General features: G+C 41.3%; 2 protein-coding genes across 6 annotated transcripts in view; one reads left to right on the top strand and one right to left on the bottom strand.

Moving 5' to 3' along the window:
• ZNF365 (zinc finger protein 365) overlaps positions 1-18,048 on the bottom strand; it is an 831,894-nt gene that overhangs the window by 796,624 nt on the left and 17,222 nt on the right. For 2 of the 5 annotated variants that reach the window (XM_084997054.1, XM_001927188.6), the window contains exons 4-5: positions 12,261-12,298; positions 8,477-11,542 (exon numbers count right to left, since the gene is read on the bottom strand). The exons of 1 other annotated variant lie outside the window; for it this stretch is intronic. In XM_084997054.1, the coding sequence (XP_084853180.1) occupies positions 11,281-11,542; positions 12,261-12,298 (300 nt within the window). In that variant the 3' untranslated portion in view covers positions 8,477-11,280. Of the gene's footprint in view, positions 1-4,649; positions 6,896-8,476; positions 11,543-12,260; positions 12,299-18,048 lie in introns of those variants that run through there. 2 more of the 5 variants (XM_084997053.1, XM_084997055.1) reach the window with 2 other exon arrangements.
• The window catches only part of LOC146396841 (uncharacterized), a 221,025-nt gene that overhangs the window by 195,406 nt on the left and 7,571 nt on the right, over positions 1-18,048 (top strand). The gene's annotated exons all lie outside the window — the stretch shown is intronic.

Raw genomic sequence — 18,048 nt, 5'->3', positions numbered from 1 at the left:
CCCAGGCTAGGGGTCGAATCGGAGCTGTAGCCACAGGCCTATGCCAGAGCCACAGCAACCCGGGATCCAAGCCACATCTGCAACCTACACCACAGCTCACGGCAACGCCGGATCACTAACCCACTGAGCAAGGGCAGGGACCGAACCCGCAACCTCATGGTTCCTAGTCGGATTCGTTAACCACTGCACCACAACGGGAACTCCGGAGCTATCTAATTTTTATACACAATGAGCAGCATTATATTCAACAAACAAAATTTTAGGCATGTGATTCAGGACCATATTACTAAAAATCACAAGAGAAAAACATTCAATAGGAATAGAACCACAGGTGACATAGATATTGGCATTAACAAACAAGGACTTTAAAATAACTTTGATTAATATGTTCAAGAAAATAGAACTTTAAAATATCTATGCCTGGAGTTTCCGTCGTGGCGCAGTGGTTAATGAATCCGACTAGGAACCATGAGGTTGCAGGTTCAGTCCCTGACCTTGCTCAGTAGGTTAAGGATCCGGCATTGCCGTGAGCTATGGTGTAGGTTGCAGACGTGGCTCGGATCTCGTGTTGCTGTGGCTCTGGCGTAGGCCAGCGGTTACAGCTCCAGTTCGACCGCTAGCCTGGGAACCTCCATATGCCATGGGAGTGGCCCAAAGAAATAGTAAAAAGACAAAAAAATAAAATAAAATAAAATATCTATGTCTAATATGCTCAAGAAAATAGAATCAATTTTAAAATGGAGAATTTTTTATAGTCTCTAAAAAGAATCAAATGGAAATTTTAGAATTTAAAAATATAATATCTGATATTATGTGTTTAATAGAGATTAGAAACAGAAGGCAAGATTAATGAACGTTAAGAATGATCAACAGAAAAATGCCCACGCACAGGGACAGGAGAGAATGATGTAAAAATAATATTTGAAGATATAATGGCCAAGAAATTCCCAAAGAATGATATCAACACACAAATTCTTGAAACTCTGCCACAGATTCAAGAAACAACCATAAGCAAAATAAATACAAAGAAAGCCATAGCCAGGCGCGTCAAGATAAAACTGATGAAAATCGAAAGGCACAAAGGAGAAAATCTCAGCACCTAGCAAAGAGCCAGAAACTGGAGAAAGACCAAGTGAACAGGAAAAAAAAAAAAGAAGTTGGATTACCTGTATGATCCACAGGGTGGTACACTTGGCAAAGGATTTTAGAGACAGATGTGAGAGCTCTTAAGAATAAAGACAATAACTTGGAGCTTTCCTTTTAGTTCACTTGTGCTAAGAAGCCTAAGAACAATAATAAAATCCCAAGCAATTTTTACTCTATGTAATTTGACTCACAACCAGTTTTTTTTTCTCTATTCTATCCAAACAAATTAATTTATATAAGGTATTTACTGATCAACACTTTAAGTTTCAGGAAGGGTTTTCTTCTCACTGGGTTTCCTGAATCTGTGAGGACTGCTATCCCTAATCGTCTGTCAGGAGCCCAGCCTTGGAAAAAGTGAGCAAAAGAAGGAAGGGTCCAGAGAGTATATCAGTATTACACTGTTTGCCCTTCTCTCTCTTTCCAAGAGTGAATCATAAATTCTGATAAGTGATGATGGGGAGAGGGCCAGTAATTTCATATTGAATGGCTCCCCCTGTATTTCGGTCTCCCCTCCCCCCATTCTCTATATTGGTACAAACCAATCACCCAGGAATCCTATTAAAATGCACACTCCAGAGTTCCCGTCGTGGCTCAGCAGAAACAAATCTGACTAGCATCCATGAGGACACAGGTTCGATCCCTGGCCTCGTTCAGTGGGTTAAGGATCTGACATTGCTGTGAGCTATAGTGTAGGTCGCAGATGAGGCTTGGATCTGGTTGCTGTGGCTGTGGTGCAGGCCAGTAGCTACAGCTCCAATTCACCTCCTAGCCTGGGAAATCTCCATAGGCCATGAGTGTGGCCCTAAAAAGAAAAAAAGAAAGAAAGAAATGAAATAAAATGCAGACTCCAGTTCAGTAGCTCTGAGGTGGGACCTGGGATTCTACATATCTAACCAACTCCCAAGTGATGCTGGAAATTGCTGGTTCATAGGCCACTTTGAGAAGCAAGGTTTTAGGTGACCACAGAATCATGTAATTGGCCACACTGGCTGTTAAATGTTCACTTGCCGAGACCAGCTCAGCAGGATGGGGCTGAAGAACAGGTGCTGTGAAACTTAAGGAAAATAGTTAGCATAAAACAAGACACAGAGACATTTATCTTAAGTAAAGGTTGGAACCGGGGGACTCAAGGTCTCAGGGACCAAGAGCACCGCCTCAAGAAACCACACTGCTTTTATTGTGTTTTTTAGGATTACGTCAAGTGAGAAGGGGGTTATAGGTGCAGGATATAGGTTTCTTAAAGTTATTTTAAAAGTCACTTAGCCGGTTGCTGATTAAACTTTTACTCTGACCTTTAGGCATTTAACAATCATTAGCATTTGAGGAAGTTTGGCATCAGCTATCTATGCATAGCATCTAGAGAATCACCATTGTGCTTCTGCAGACAGCATGCCTATCTGCAGCAACTGGCTGCCTAGGTTGCACCTCCGTTCTCCTTGCCAATGCATATCCTGCTAACGACTCCTCATAAACCCCTTGGGGCCATGAGGCTCCTCTTTCTTTTATTCTTAAGAGGACGTATCATGCTGTACAAACTGCGTGCCAATCTGCACAGGTCCTGCGTGCCTAGACCAACACATTATGTCCTCATTCAGCTGACCCTATGAATAACTTATGCCTTTAGGTCTTTGTTCTTAAGCTTAAGTCATTTACCAGCGCTGAGCCTGTTTTTCAAGCAGGAAGATGGGATAAAGTAAAGCAGGACAAGATGGAGTTTTCAGCAAAGAGGCTAAGGAAATATTGTAGAAACAGGTCTCGTGACATTCACTGCCTTAAGACAGAAACTCTGAAGCTCTCCTAAGAAGCAGGAGGGCAGTGATTGCAGTTTTGATATGTTTTCCTAAGTATATTATGAACACTAACTGTATAGTAGTTACAGATGATGTTAATGCGTGTTCCCTGGAAGAAGTAGTTCCAGGGCCAAATAAGTTTAGGAAGCATTGTACACTTTTCTCTCCTCTGGGAGATTCAAGATTCACATTTGCATTTTAATGATTCTGAACCACCTGCAGCAGGGAAATTTATTTAATCTGATAGTTTATTTAAGTAACTATTAACACTCTGAGAACTATCACTCCATGGAACAAACTTGGGAAAAATGCACAGAGAAGAGCAGTAGTAATCAAATGTTGGTGGAATATAAAAGCAAATGTGTATATATGTATAGCTGAGTCACTTTGCTGTACAGCAGAAATTGGCACAACATTGTAAATCAACTATACTTTAATAAAACTATTTTAAATAAAAACCTAAAAACTAAAAATAAATATTTTTAAAAAAGATTTAGCTAGATAGCTAACAGAGAACACAGATGCTGTTACCAAACCACTCACCAGTACAGCAAAGACAATCTACTGACATGGGATTGTGGTGAAGGAAAGTACAGATTTATTGCAGGCACCAAGCAAAGAAAACAGGCAGCTCATGCTTAAAAGATGTAAGCTCTCCAGTGACTTTCAAGGAGGGGTTTTTTAAGGTAATATTTGGGATGAAGGCTGCAGGGTCCATGATGCTCTCCTGATTGGCTGGTGGTGAGGTAATAGGATAGTATTTTAGGAATCTTAATCATCAACTTTCTGGTTCCAGGCAGTCTGGGGGCCGGGTGCTTGTGGTGCCCATGTAGTCACCATCCTCCACCAGGGTAAGGGTCTTAGTTTCTACAGAACAATTCAAGGATATGGAACAGATTGCACTTTGAGGAAGAAGTAGGATTCTGTTTTATTACTCAACTTGTATCATTTCTTGCTTTGTTTCTGCATTCCCTCACTTCCCTAACTTGTAACTGTGTCTGTTCTTTGGAATTCAAGGAAGGCCTAGGAAACTAAAACCTTTAAGAAACAGGGGACAAGGAGGAACTTTTACACCTGGGAGGGCTTTTCAGGGTCCTGCTCAACTTCAGTGCTCGCTAAAGTAGGATAGAGCCTGCCTTTGCATTTTCACCAAATTCCCCCTTTGATTATGGTTCCAACCAAGGTTTGAGAATGACTGCTCTAGGCATCTTAGAGGAGTTTCTGTTACTATCTGGAGATGCAGGGTTGCAGAAGCCTATGTTATCCCCAGAAGGACCAGCGTTGGCTACAAACTGCCCTCATCTAAGGAAGAACATTGGGACCAAATGGGGCACCCCAAAATTTCCTCCATATAGTCTACATACTGCAGGGATTCCCCTAGGTCTTTTCCCTGTAACGGCCCAGTCATCAATGCCTAGCCATTAAACTTGCTCCAAATAAGAGGTCAGGACAAGGATTTTCTCTCTAGATCCAATTCATTGACTCACTGAACAAATCTGCATCAATCAGGATTTTGGCAGTATTCAATTAACAGGATGGACAAGGCACTCCCATGAGTCAGGGGTAGGGAACTGGTAATAAATGAATAATTTCAGACAGTAATCAATGCTGTGAAGAAAATAAAGTGTCATGTGTTGAGAGGTGGAGATACTGAATAATATCTTCTGAACTGAGAAGGAACTTTGAGACAGAAAAATGAAGCAGGCAACTCCATAAAGTACAATTGTGAAGTTTATTGTGGGTAACTTACAAACAGGTGGAAAGGATCAGGCTCACTGATGGTCCAGAGGCATTCACAGCTTCATTCCCCAACACCAAAAGGTAAACTTTTTAGCTAAAAATAGAATCTGACTACCACGTGAGAAGCATGTTTACACTGACTGGAACTGGGAGCTTTTCCTCCCACTGGGGAGGGGTGTAGGGGTCTCATGACCATTAACCATATGCGTCAGCAAAAGACACTCTTCAAGTTTTCCTGTCAGATGAGGGTAGGGATAAAGCTTGATAGGGAGCTCATCTGGTTTGAGGCATTCCTTTTGAGTTAGGCTAAAGCTCAGTCATTCAGAAGAGGGGAAGGGGTAGGACTTGCTGGCCTAAGATGGAGCTGACAAAATGGAGTCAGGGTGGTTCAGCCACATATCATGGCACAGAGAATAACTGAGTCAGGAATTCCCTTTAGTTACTGCAGTCTTCCCGGAAGACTGCAAAAGACTCAGGGCCACTTAGGGTAATGTAGACTCCACTCCAGAAAGGCCAACAGTGACTAGGATGGGCCTTAATGGGTCAGAAAACTTCACCTGCTACTCCAAATATATCTTGTCAGGGGGCTGCCTATATCCCTTGTGCCTACTACAGTGACTGGCCCATCCAGGGCCCCCAGTGAGTATTAGTGAATAGGTGGTTGGATGGATGGATGAGTGGACTGTTAGATGTGCAGTTAGTTCCAGTGATTTTGACAAGAGCCATCTGGTGAGACCTTAAAGTAGGCCTATTTAAGCTACTGGGCTAAAGTGAGCATTCACTCTGTTGAACAGCTACCTTCTAAATGATAAGGCAAATGGTGAAATACTATATATATGACCCTGAAGGTGTGTGGTGCTATAAGAGTTATGAGGCTTCCTTGAGGAAGTGACAATTGACCTGAAATCTGAAAGCTGAATAGAAATGAACCAGGTGGAGAAGAAAAAGGGCATTTCAGGCAGAAGGCATAACCAAGCATAACTGTGGTATGGGGGAGAGCAGGGTACTGGTAAGGCTCTGAAAGGAAGCCAGAGGGGTGAGTCAGAGGGGTGAGGCTGACCAGGTGAGAGAGGTCAGCTCAGGCAGGCAGGCTTCGGACTTTGTTCTGCATCCTAGTAACTAACTGTATGTCCTCTCATTTGCCCTAGCCCCTGCTAAGCTCCTTTATGTTTGTGCTAGGATGTCCCTCAGCTAATAAGAATTCCGGTGCCTCCCTCCAGCCCTCTGTGTTTAGGATGATAGTAGAAGAAATTTTAGCTATGGTGTCAAGTTACAGGCAGACTCAAATAGGAATAAAAATAAAGCGGTGCATTCGTGAGAATTAAGGAAATGGATGCTCCCTCTGCACAAAGAGGAGGGACTGAGCTATATAATCAGCTGTTTCTCTATGACACATCTGACCAAGGTAAATGCAGTGCCCTTCTCATTGGTCGGGAAACTCCCAATCTGATGTGCCCAAAAATGTGTGCACTAAACTCTAACAGACTTAGAGCTAAAACTTTGGAATTCCTTGGCAAGTTGAGGTGGCTCTGTTACAAGGCAAGGGTTGTGTAGAGATTACAGAGTGATGACAGTTATATCCCCCACAGTGGCTTGCATTAAGTAGGTTCAATAATTTGTAATAAACACGAAGCTGAATTTTAGGACATTGAGAACCACTGTATAATCAAAAAATGCATATATTTAGGGCCATTTTCTGGGACTCTTTGTCAAGGAAGTGGCACAATGTTGTGAAACAGCACTGACCAAGATTCAGGAAGACAATATTCTGGTTCTTGCTCTGGTTTTATCATGAACCCTGGGTCCCTGGAACACTTTTCAAACCACTGTAAACCTCACCTTCATTGCAAAATATGGTGGAGTCACATTCTTAAGTATTGTTAGAAGAAAGGCAAAATTTAAGTATCATCAAAACTACCTAAAAAATGCCTGAGGAAGGCATAATACTAGAGCCTGACACACCGCACACCATCTCTAAGTCCAGCATTGCTAATTTCTCCCCCTGTGTTGGACAGAATTGCTGTTGACTCAACCAAACGCCAGATGAAGTGGTCAGCTTGCACTTAGGAGCCATGTTGTAGGAAAAACTGTACCTTCTCTTTAAACATGAAACCACATTCAGTGAAGTGAGATGCTTCCTGGGACGCACCTGGATCTGACCAAGGTAGCTGTGCCACTTGTGTATCTCTCGTTTCCCCCAACTGCTGTCACTGCATCTGCTGAGAGAAGAAAATGATACCTCTTCACCGCTACCTACCTCAGAAGCTTTCTATGAGGGTAACTGTGGATGCATGTTACAGGAAATTTTACAAAGTCCTAATCAGTGGGGAAAATCTCCAAAATCAATTTGTCATGTCAACACTAAGTTTTATGCAGCCAACCCTTACAATAAAGCAGTTTCACATACGACAGAATCCCAGGGACTACCAGCATTCTTTGAAGAAACCAGTCCAATTCTTTATCTGAAAGTAGAGCCCCAGTCTTCCAAAAGGAAAGATCATCTACCAAAAGGACTGGGAGCTCACTTTTCAGTAAGGTGACCTATTCTGTGTTACACTGAGACACTTTTCCTTCAGTGACTTAATATCTACTTCTTTAGAATGTTCACTCACTGTCTCAGTAATGTCTTTTGCAGTCACAAAAAAATAGTATACTTGCCTGTGACAGCACTTCACATATGCAAGGACACTACCTATATATCCTCTTCTCATAGGACATGGGTACCAAAGCTCTCATTCACCATCACATACATCTGCCCCCACAGACGGAATTTGCTTACTAGTGTCCCCACTGCACGGCAAGCAGGAGAGCCAGGCTTGCCTGTGTCAGAAATTCCTTGAAAGGAAGAGACTCATTTCTGGTTTGGCATAATGGCTGCAAACCATTAGAAAAAAAAGGTTGAAGATCCCTTTCTTAAATGAAAATTTGAGACATCTGCATTTTACTGATATAGTTCATGGCCCCCCCCCAAAAAAAAAAGAGAAAGAAAAAAAATCACATTAATTTACCAAAAGGAATCCAATTCCTAAAGTTCCCCACCCTTTTAAATATTTGAAATAGTTCCAGGGCTTGTGTGTGGTTCTTGCATGTCTGCCATCTCTGGAATTCACTTTTCAAGGATCCAGACTGAACAGAATTGAGATATGGGGATTTATTTATGTTTTCTAATGCCCAGAGACAATCAAGAATGTCGCAGTTATTTCTCAAGAACATTATGACCTGATGAACCCATTAACTTTAACACAAGTAAGTGTAAAAACAGACTGAGGTCATCTCCCTAACAGCTCTAACAGCTTCTGAACAAATGGAATCCTTAAATGTTCCTAATCCCGTGGTTCTGAAGAGACCAATGACTAAGTGATTCTACCAGTGATATAATCCTCTCTGTTAACTATCCTGATCACTTTCTGGGCCTTGTAATGACTAGGATGTATGGCACATATAGTTTGGGATATATACTGTGAAATCTGTTCATGGGTTTTGTTAAGAGTTGACAAGTTTAAAAATACAGTGTAGGAAAATTACTCATAGTTGTGGAGAAAGATGGGAGAAAAGTTCCAAATGAGCTTTTAATGAGGACTTCTCAGTGTGAACATATGTACAAGGAACCTTTAACTAGAGGCATTGTGATAAACAGGAACGATCAAGCTAAGTTCTCAAGAAAACATAGAGGTACAAGATCACAGTGTCTCTATGTACAATGAACAGCTTATTCATGAAGAACCATTTTGTTCACTGTTAATGGACCAGCATACTTGGTTCTCCAGAAAGACTTCAAGTAGACAAAACATACCAACACATTAGTCAGAAATAGAGCTTTATTATTATAATATTTCATAATCTAAAAACTTTTCTTAAATTCTGGGAACAGAATATTCCAACTTCCATACAACTGACTGACCCTGCAGAATACGGGAAAACAGTATCTAAGTAATCTGAACTTTTCAGTTAAGAATCTATAACCTGGTTTGACAAAAGAGAATGAGAGAAGAGTTGAAATAAAGACTTCTTCATTACAAAACAAGTAATAAAGCTAGATCCATTCTTCAGTTTAAACTTGAACATGTTTTCCTAGAAACTTTGGTGATTTCTTCAAAAAAGCAGCTCTAAGGTTGACTGCTTATTAGGACAAAGAATATATTTAAAAATGAGACCCAAGTGGGATACAGCTCAAGGCTTAGGCCATGGCATGAAAGTGGGAGATCCCTTAGAATGAATGAATTGCCTCCATAAAAAAGCAAATTTATGTCTCTAAGGAAGCACAACATACATAATGCATCTCGTTATATAAGGGTCAAAATTTAGTTAGAACTTTAAAAAGAATTTTTAAATATAATAAACCTTAAAATCATTTGTGTTGTGTAATGTACATAGAGTAGATATGACATTATGGTGCTTTCTGAAGAGCACTGGGTATCACTGTCAAACAGAGCTGTCATGCTCTCTAGGCATATTAAACGAAAACTGATAATGTAAGTTACCTTAAATAAAATGGGGGGAAAATCTGGCTCATACAACCTTTAAAAACAAACTGTTGTCATTGCACACACACATCATGGGGCCAAGAGCATGCAATACAACGAACGAGTCAATTTTTTAGTACGTAAAAGGTTAAAGTGCAATCATGGTATAAACACTAATAATAAATAACCTTAGAGAATGTTAATTCTCCAAATAAATAATTATTGTAACATTACAGTTTTTACAGTGTTAGCCTAAACAGTGATATTCACAGCAGTTTTTTCCCCCCTTGATAGTTACCTATACACCATGTGAATGGCCCACTGCCGTGAGCCAAAAGGCAAAGTGAAGACTCAGAAATCAACATTTTCACTATGATAGGTTCAAAATATTTGTATAATATACATTACACTTTTCAATTTACTGGCATTGTAAGTATTTGTTTTGTTACCTATTTTTAATGCACTGCTAATCTGATGCTTATTGCAATAACAATCATAATTCTACTAATGTTAATTAGGTTACAGCTTTAGTTTTTAAAATAATTCAATTTACATGAACATATATAGTTTAAAAATCACCCACCACAAACACACACCTTTTTCATGGATATTTAAAAATAATTATTAAATACTTGACATATATATTTCATATATTATATATGTGTATATATTTGTGGATGTAATTACTCTTGTTTCCGTAAGAATGTCAGCACTGTAAACTGTGCAGGAAATCCGATGATATTGCTAAATTAAAAAAAAAAAGTAACATGATAATTCATTCATGAGTAAAACTGTAAAGCAGGAGGTTTGCAGCAGATGGTTCTTTAAAGAAACAAAGGCCATTTAGGGAGGCAGCGAGGGAGGACAGCCTCAGATTCTGGATCCCACATGCATTATTCATTTCAGAAATTACTTTAGAAGGCTGCCTACAACAAATACCTCATATACTTGCTTGAAAGGTAAGAACAGAAGTTTTTGTTGAAAGGGCACAAAAGCAGCAGGATATGGAAAAGTTAGGCCCAGCCCAGCCAGGAGAATATAGTCTATTATCTATAGGACAGCTAACAGAGAGGCTGCTGACACTCCCCAGGAGGCAGGTCTTAGGAAAGGGCTGAGTAACATCTGCAGTCTCCGGGATGGCTCACAGGCACTAAATGTGCAATCCACTGGTATCCAACTGTTCAGACCCTGAAAAGATGATGGCTGTTGATCAAAAGGGTTTTACTGTCCTCTCCAGCCACAGTAGTAGAAGCAGCTATTAAGATAGAGGCTAGCAGCTGGTCTTAGGGTGGAGAACACTCAGCCAAAGAAGAGAGCGGAGGCGCACCCAAATCAGGATAAACATGCATCAAGGGAAACAAAAAACCTTACTCAAATAAACTGGAGTATAGTCCGTCAAAAGGAGTCCCTGAAGCAACCCAAACACTGAAATCTTCCTAACCAGAATACTCGGAGAAACAAGAAGCCTTATTTTGGAGGCTCCCAAGTTAATTGAGGTAAAATTAAAAGCAAACAAAAATGTTTTTATTTCACTGATATTAACAGAACTTTACATTCCCATTCCTTGCCACACAATTCAGAAAGCTGTGGGCACAGGTGCGTTTTTCCCTAGTGCCTGACATCTTGGGTGACCTTGGGGCTGAGAATTAATGACCACTGCACAGAACCCTAGATGTGGATACTACTGGAGACTGAGCTAATTATTTTAGATGCTGGAGCTTCATTTTACTAAAAGTTTAAGATTGCTTTCGTTTTTTAAAATTCCTCCTGTAATTTGCCTCTTTCTTCCAAAAGGGCCTTATAAAATATTCTGGTTCACCAGGATTCCTGTTTTTTAATTATAGTTAATCCAGGTGCTTTTATATGGATATGAAATGTGTTTTATGATGGGATGTGTCCAAAAGGCATTATTATTTTTTTCCAGCTATTTTTTTTTCTTTTTTCCCTTTTTTGGCCGCAGCATGGGAAATTCCCAGGTCAAGGACTGAACCCATGCCACGACAGTGATCAGAGCCTCAGCAGTAACAATGCCAGATCCTTAACCTGCTGTATACCAGGAAACTCCCAAAAGGACATTATTGATGGCCTCTAGAACAGTATTCCCAAAGCCCTGTGATGGTGTTCCAGAGTCACCCACCCTTTTAGATGATGTTCACAATTGCTGTTGGCTTTTTTTTGGCCATTTTGGGCCTGATGTTGCCCTTCCGGCCAAACCCGAGCGGCTCCCCTTTCTTTGCTGGTCTGCAGAGATCTCTTGGGGACTCGGCCTGTTCGTGCATGCACTTGGCAGGCTGCATGCTGGCTCTGTCATCCTTGGCTTTTTTCAGGTAGCTCCTTCCCTTTGGATGGAAATGGATCTTGAGATCAGGGTGGTTACACATAGAATGTGGGTGCCCTCGGCTTCTACAGATGGTAGGACAGGAGGGAGGTGAGCAGAAAGAAAGATTTCTTTAGATCCTTAAAAGAATAAAAGCTACTCATGGCACAATCATTCCTGCATGCAAAGGTGGCAGTAATGCTGCCAATAAAACAAATCATATATCTTGATATTTTTCTTCCAAAAATTTCTATGGCCTTCATGAAATGATCTCATGACACTAAATTCTCAGGGAATATTACTAACCCTATTTCTCAGTGATTAAAACTGAGGCATAGAAAACTTAAGTGACTATCCAGGGTCTGTGGAAAATATGGGACCAGAACCATTATCTCTTGACTCTTTAAGTGACTGCTGGGGGATTCAGACAAATCTGCAGTAGATCTGTCATAAGGCATATGATTGATGGTATAAATTTATATATATTATGTATTAGTGTGCACATTACATTAACAGTACTATAGAGCATTATGGCTACATTCTACCACAATAAGGGAAAGTTATACTATGTAATACTTCAAAAAGATTCCTGGAATACTACCATATTGCCATATCCTACTCACAGGCTATTAGCATAGTTAAAAGTCACATCCACATTTTAGAAAATTAGGTACATAAGCAGGTACATTTTTCACCTGAAACTCTCAAATCCATTTATATTATAGATATCATATAAAGTGCAACAGGAAAACATATTATGCAAACATTATTAAATGGCCCAAGTATAAAAAAAGATATACATACAGGCATTTGGGTTTCCTATTTGAGGCGATATCTGTGAGCTGAAGGAAAACAAACAAAACATTACTTCACTTAAACAGTGGATTTGGTTTTTAAAATCCTCCTTGCTTATGTTTTTAAGAAACTGTATTCCCATTAAGGAAGTCTGGAGCACTGCCCATAATACCATCCATCACAGCAGTGAACAAGAATGTCTTGTGATCAGCCTCTACTTACTCAGGAAGCCTTTGTGGCTCCCTGTTCTGAGAGTTCCAAAAAGCTAGTATCAGCTGATCTCAAAAATTTCAAAAAGTCAAAGAGCCCCTCAAGAGAGCAACATTTGAAGAGACATGTTTTTAAAAACTGGAATGATGTGCCATTATTTCTTGATTGAGTCAGGCTGTATTTGCAGCAAATTTACTACAGCTGTGTATGATCACAGTGTATCAACTAAGGGGAAAATTGGCATAGAATGTTTATTGCCTGAAATACATCATTTCTAAAATGAGAGCATATGAAGACCAACTCCACAACTGTCCTGAGGCCATCTATCACTGAGATTATTTTCCACTCTCAATAAAATATCTGCATGTACTTTTGTGGCTGGGCTCAGAATATCATTTGCAGAATAAATTGATAATGATCACTTTGTGATCCAGATGTCACCAAATACTTTATAGGCAAGCCCAGTAAATTCCCAACCTCCCTCATGCAGCCGTCACTAAAGAGTTGGTGTCTTGTCAGCAGGCAGACTGACAGAAGAAGAGAATGACAAAGAGAATGTAAAGAAAAGGCCATCTTGGTCCAGTGCGGCTAAGACATGCATCCCTACTATACTCAGATCTCTTAAAAACCCAAGCTCAGCATAAAAGGACCTTCCTCCAGTTCTTGTGCAGCTTCAGCTTTAGTCAGGAACAAATCACAAAGGTTCTTAAACTGATCTCTGAGGGCTGTGTGCCCAAGGAGGCTCGGATTCCTGCCATCTGCCCTGGGACACAATTGAAAGTCGGCATTACAGCTAACCCTGTCCACGCTGGCTGCGTTTGGCATGAGTTCAGTAAATGCAAACAGAAAAAGTCACCTTCCTTGCATGGGGTCGTGAGATCTTGTGATACACAAAGAAGGGGGAACAGATGGTGCAGGCAAACACCAGACTGGCAGCTTCTGGGAACCCTGAAGGTATCAGCATTTCCATCCTCTCTCCCTCACCCCCATCCCTGCCCCAGTCCTCCTTGCCCCCCATCAGCTGGGCTCCTTGAAGGGATTTTAGTGTATGTGTAAATTACAGAAAACTTCTAGGGGGTTTTCTTCCTTTAAAAACTTTCCTACTTGAAAAAAATTACTATTATTGAGGCTTAACAAAATGTTTTCAACTTTACATATGTATATAAGCATATAGTATGATGACTTGTTGCATATGGGTACAAAATTCCCTTTGGAATTTTATGTAAATACGTGAGTGTGTGTGTGTGCATGCATGCATGCTTCCCTCACCAGGGGAAAAAGCCAACAGTGATCCCATAGATTAGGAGGTGGGGGGTGGAGGCAGGGCCATTTTCACAGGTACCAAAGCATTTCATATACTCTCCGCCCTGTGAACACAAGAGGCCACTGTTCCTTCTGGCCTCCACAGTCTGAGGTAGATGGAAACTCTTCCTACGCAGCCCCCATCTACCTACCTTCATTTTCTCCTAGTCCAACTACTTTGCCTTATGAAGATGGGGATCAAAAGGGTCCTCGGTCGAGGTTTCATGTTGGTAAAATATAAATAAGCTCACACTGACAGCCAATCTAAGTACTTCTTTTTTTTTTTGGTCTTTTTTTTTTTTTTTCTTATCTTTCTAGGGCCGCACCCGCGGCATATGGAGGTTCCCAGGCTAGGCATCCAATCGGAGCTGTAGCCGCCGGCCTATGCCAGAGCCACAGCAAGGCCAGATCCAAGCCACGTCTGCGACCTACACCACAGCTCATGGCAACGCGGAATCCTTGAGCAAGTCCAGGGATTGAACCCAAAACCCCATGATTCCCAGTCGGATTTGTTTCCACTGTGCCATGATGGGAACTCCCCTGAGTACTTCTAAGATACAAATATGATGCCTCAGATTATTATAGGTTTTGGGAAACTGGACACCTAGTCCTCCTCCAGCTTCCCCTCTGTATACACCCAAGTATTTAGGCCAAAACCTTGGATTCATTTTGATTCTTCACTTTCCCTTGCCACCTAAATCTAAACCTTCAGCAAGGCCAACTTGTCTTGTCAATTCTACTCCATGAATGTATCCTCTGCCCTTCACGTCTCTATACTTTGGCTCTAAGCTGCTGTCCCCTCTCACCTGCCACAACATAGCCTTCTAACTAACCTGTCTCTCATCCTGCATCCCTCCAGTTAATTCCCCACAGAGCAGCAGAGCAGTTTTGCTAAAACACAGGTTGCCTACTTAAATGGCCTCCCCATGTGCAATGGAATATATCCAAACTCCTTATGTGACCTAGAAGCCCCGGCATGATCTGGCTCCTTTCTACCTCACTGACTTACTCTCCACTCAAACATGCCAAGCTTGTTCCCTCCTGACACAGCTGTATTTCTATTTCTTTGCCTAGAATGTTCCACTTCCAAATTTCAGAGCTGCCTCCTTCTTGTTATTCAGGTCACAGTGCAAATGTTGCCACCGCAGCAAGGCTTTTCCTGAAATCTTTTCACTAAAGTTGAAGTGGCCATCTCAAATACATCATCTTATTTTTTATAGCAGTTATCACTATACAAGATTATCTTTGTTATGTGTTTGCTTATCATGTGCCCCTCCTCCCTGAGACCAGGGACCTCATCGATCTCATTCACAGCACTTTCCTCAGCACCCAGGAATCACAGCATCCTTAATAAATATGTTAAATGAATTACTGCTAGTCCTAATTTAGCAACCTGCAGGAAATAAACGCAATGTTTAAAATACCATTATCCAAGCTGTTTCATGACCTTCCATTTGAGCAGTTCTGTGAGTGATTTTGGCAGATGGGATATTAGGTCACTTTGTATCTAATTTGACAGCATGTTTCAGAGGACACAAACAAATTATCTGAGTTAAGCATATTACATTTTTATAGATCAGCCAGGTGAAAAAGAACATACACACAAGGGAATTAAGGGAAAGATACAGACGCCAAAACATTATTTCAGAAAAGGCATAAATGTAAGGGGGAAGGAAATTCTTCTAGAACACAAAAGAACCTTAAAGCTAGAAGACATCTCGGAAATAAGCAACTCACACATCAATCTAGAAATGTCACTACTCTCCGGAGGTGATAATGGGAAAAAGAGGGAAGAGGAGGGAGGGATGGAAGCTCTGGGGGAGGGAAGAGAAGCAGAGAAGCGGCTGTGCCGGTTCTATGGAGCAGCCAGGCTCAGGGGCAGCGCTCCCCACTGTTCCCCACTGTTCAGGAGGAGGAAGCAGAGCTGTGGAGTCATTTAGGAAGGGGGAGGGGGAGAGGGCGGGGGGTGTGCCTGGGGCAAGGAGCTCTCCTGGGAGGGGCTGAGGCTCCTAAGGCCTAGGCTTCTTGGTGTTGTGCAGCTTCGCTTAGCTGAGCCAAAGAGGTTACTAAAGATATGTTTCAAAGCTTTTCCTGCTAAAAGCATCCAAGATCTTCTGTGTATCTATAACCACAGATGCTCAGAGAGGCCAGACTAAGTACTTTATTTTTTTATTTTTGGGGGGGGCGCGCACCCACGGCATATGGAGTTTCCCAGGCTAAGGGTTGAATCGGAGCTACAACTGCCAGCCTATACCACAGCCACAGCAACTTAGGATCTGGCCACATCTGCAACCTACACCACAGATTATGGTAATGCTGGTCCCTAACCCACTGAGCAAGGCCAGGGATGGAACCTGCATCCTCGTGGATACTAGTAAGATTCGTTTTTGCTGCACCACTACAGGTACTCCAAGACTGAGTACTTCAGTTACACCAAAGCCATGGTTAATATGTTTGTTATGAAATAGATTAAGTAAAAAGGAGAAATAGTCTTAGGTCTGTAGACTGTCTCATAATGTGGCACATTATGGTCTAGAGTTTAAAGGACTATAATGAAAACAGGAAAAACCACACCTGCCCATCCTTTCAGAAATCAAACATCTCATTCTTGGTCATCTCTGGGTGATGTGTCCTGCTGCCAAAAGTCAGCTCACCTTACTACAGCCTGATCGTACCCTACTCACAGACAGCTCTCCCTCCTAAATTCCCTGTTACAGTCTTAACTGTGCTTTATTTTATTTGATTTAGTCAGTTCTTCCCTGTATAGATCAAATCTGAAGAGGATGCCATGTCTGGGACATAAAGAACATAAACATAGGTATTTACTGAGTAAATTTCCTACCCATATTTGTATGTACATATGTGTATACATATGTGTATACATCTGACTAGAAGAGCTAAGAAGCTGCTCAACTTTTGATCACATGATACTGCAGGATGAGAGGTAATGATAGACTGTGTCTTTTAAAAGGTTTTCAGAGTGTTCTCTCTGTGGCACAGTGGGTTGGGAATCCAACTGCAGAGGCTCAGGTTGCTGCTGAGGTATAGGTTTGGTCCCTGGCCAGGACCAGTGGGTTGAAGGATCCAGCACTGCCACAAGTGTGGCTCAGATTCAGTCCCTGGCCCAAGAACTTCCATATGCCATGGGTGTGTTTTAAAAAAAAAAAGTGTTCAGTTTCCAAGCTAGAAAAGTATAGCAAGCAGAGGAAATGAGCACAGAAATACAAATAAAGGTGCAAACTAATGGGCCTCCTTTCCTTCTCCTTGCCTTCTATTATTTTCTCTTTATGAACTTCTGAACTTGGTATAGTAAAAATTTACACATTTCTTAGCTTTGGGTTACTTATAAGTCTAAATACTGAAAATATTATAGTTACACTTTAATTTTAGAATTCTTAACCACCAAAGTCAGGTGATGGTTAGAGAATTTAAGAGGCATCTAGTCCAACTGCTTTATTTTATGGAAGAAAGAACAGGCCCAGGAAGACAAACTGTCCGCCCAGTCAGAAGCAGGGTGAGAATGATCCAGAAGCCAGGCCTTCACACCTCACATCTGGGTTCCATGACCTCACGCCACAGCCACCTCTTGAGAGACAGCCAGATGGACACAGGAGGCGGGAAAGGGCTGAGAGAGTGCCCCCGGCCAGTTAGTAATGACTGGACTCAGGCAGTTTCCCAAAGAGGTGACAGGAGAATCAAGAAGGGGAACAAAGGTTCCTATTCAGGAGGCCACAGACACGCACTGAGAAAATAATAAATACGTCAGGTAGCTGAAACTGCTTTGATGACAGTCACTGAAACCCCACAGCAATAAATTTATTTCCTTCCGGTCTACTTTATTCCTGACTGGGAAGTTCTAGAGCTTGCATAACTGTACTGTTCTAAGGCTGAGTGTACACTACTGCAGCCAGCACTATGTAGGATTTCTTCATTTCTCTCCTTCCTCCTTGTCTCTGTTCCTTTCTGCTGTCTGTCTCACTCCCTCCAGTCTTCTTTCTTTTATCCATCTGCCTTTCATTCCACTCCTTTTTTTGATTACTTAATCATGTTTCCTGTTAATCTTGGCTTCCAGACTGCTTGACATAAACTTTTCCATCAACCAATAGCAACGTTACTAATCCTTTGCTTGCCATAAATGTTTCCTATTTTTCTTTTCCTTAGATACACAGTCCATTTTTAAATCTTCTGGGAAGGAAATAAGCATAAATAAAGTTCAATTGATAATGAAAATGTTATAAACAAACAATTTTAGGTTTTCAAAAATCCATTCTTTGGTTTTGTTGTT

This window comes from Sus scrofa, chromosome 14, assembly GCF_054392235.1.
Source record: "Sus scrofa isolate SSC_HxYL_T2T_F1_AM1 chromosome 14, Sscrofa_HxYL_maternal_Yorkshire_Landrace_v2.0, whole genome shotgun sequence".
Classification (NCBI taxonomy): Eukaryota; Metazoa; Chordata; class Mammalia; order Artiodactyla; family Suidae; genus Sus; species Sus scrofa.
The sequence above is the reverse complement of the archived record's forward strand: the minus strand, read 5'-3'. Positions and strand labels throughout refer to the sequence as shown.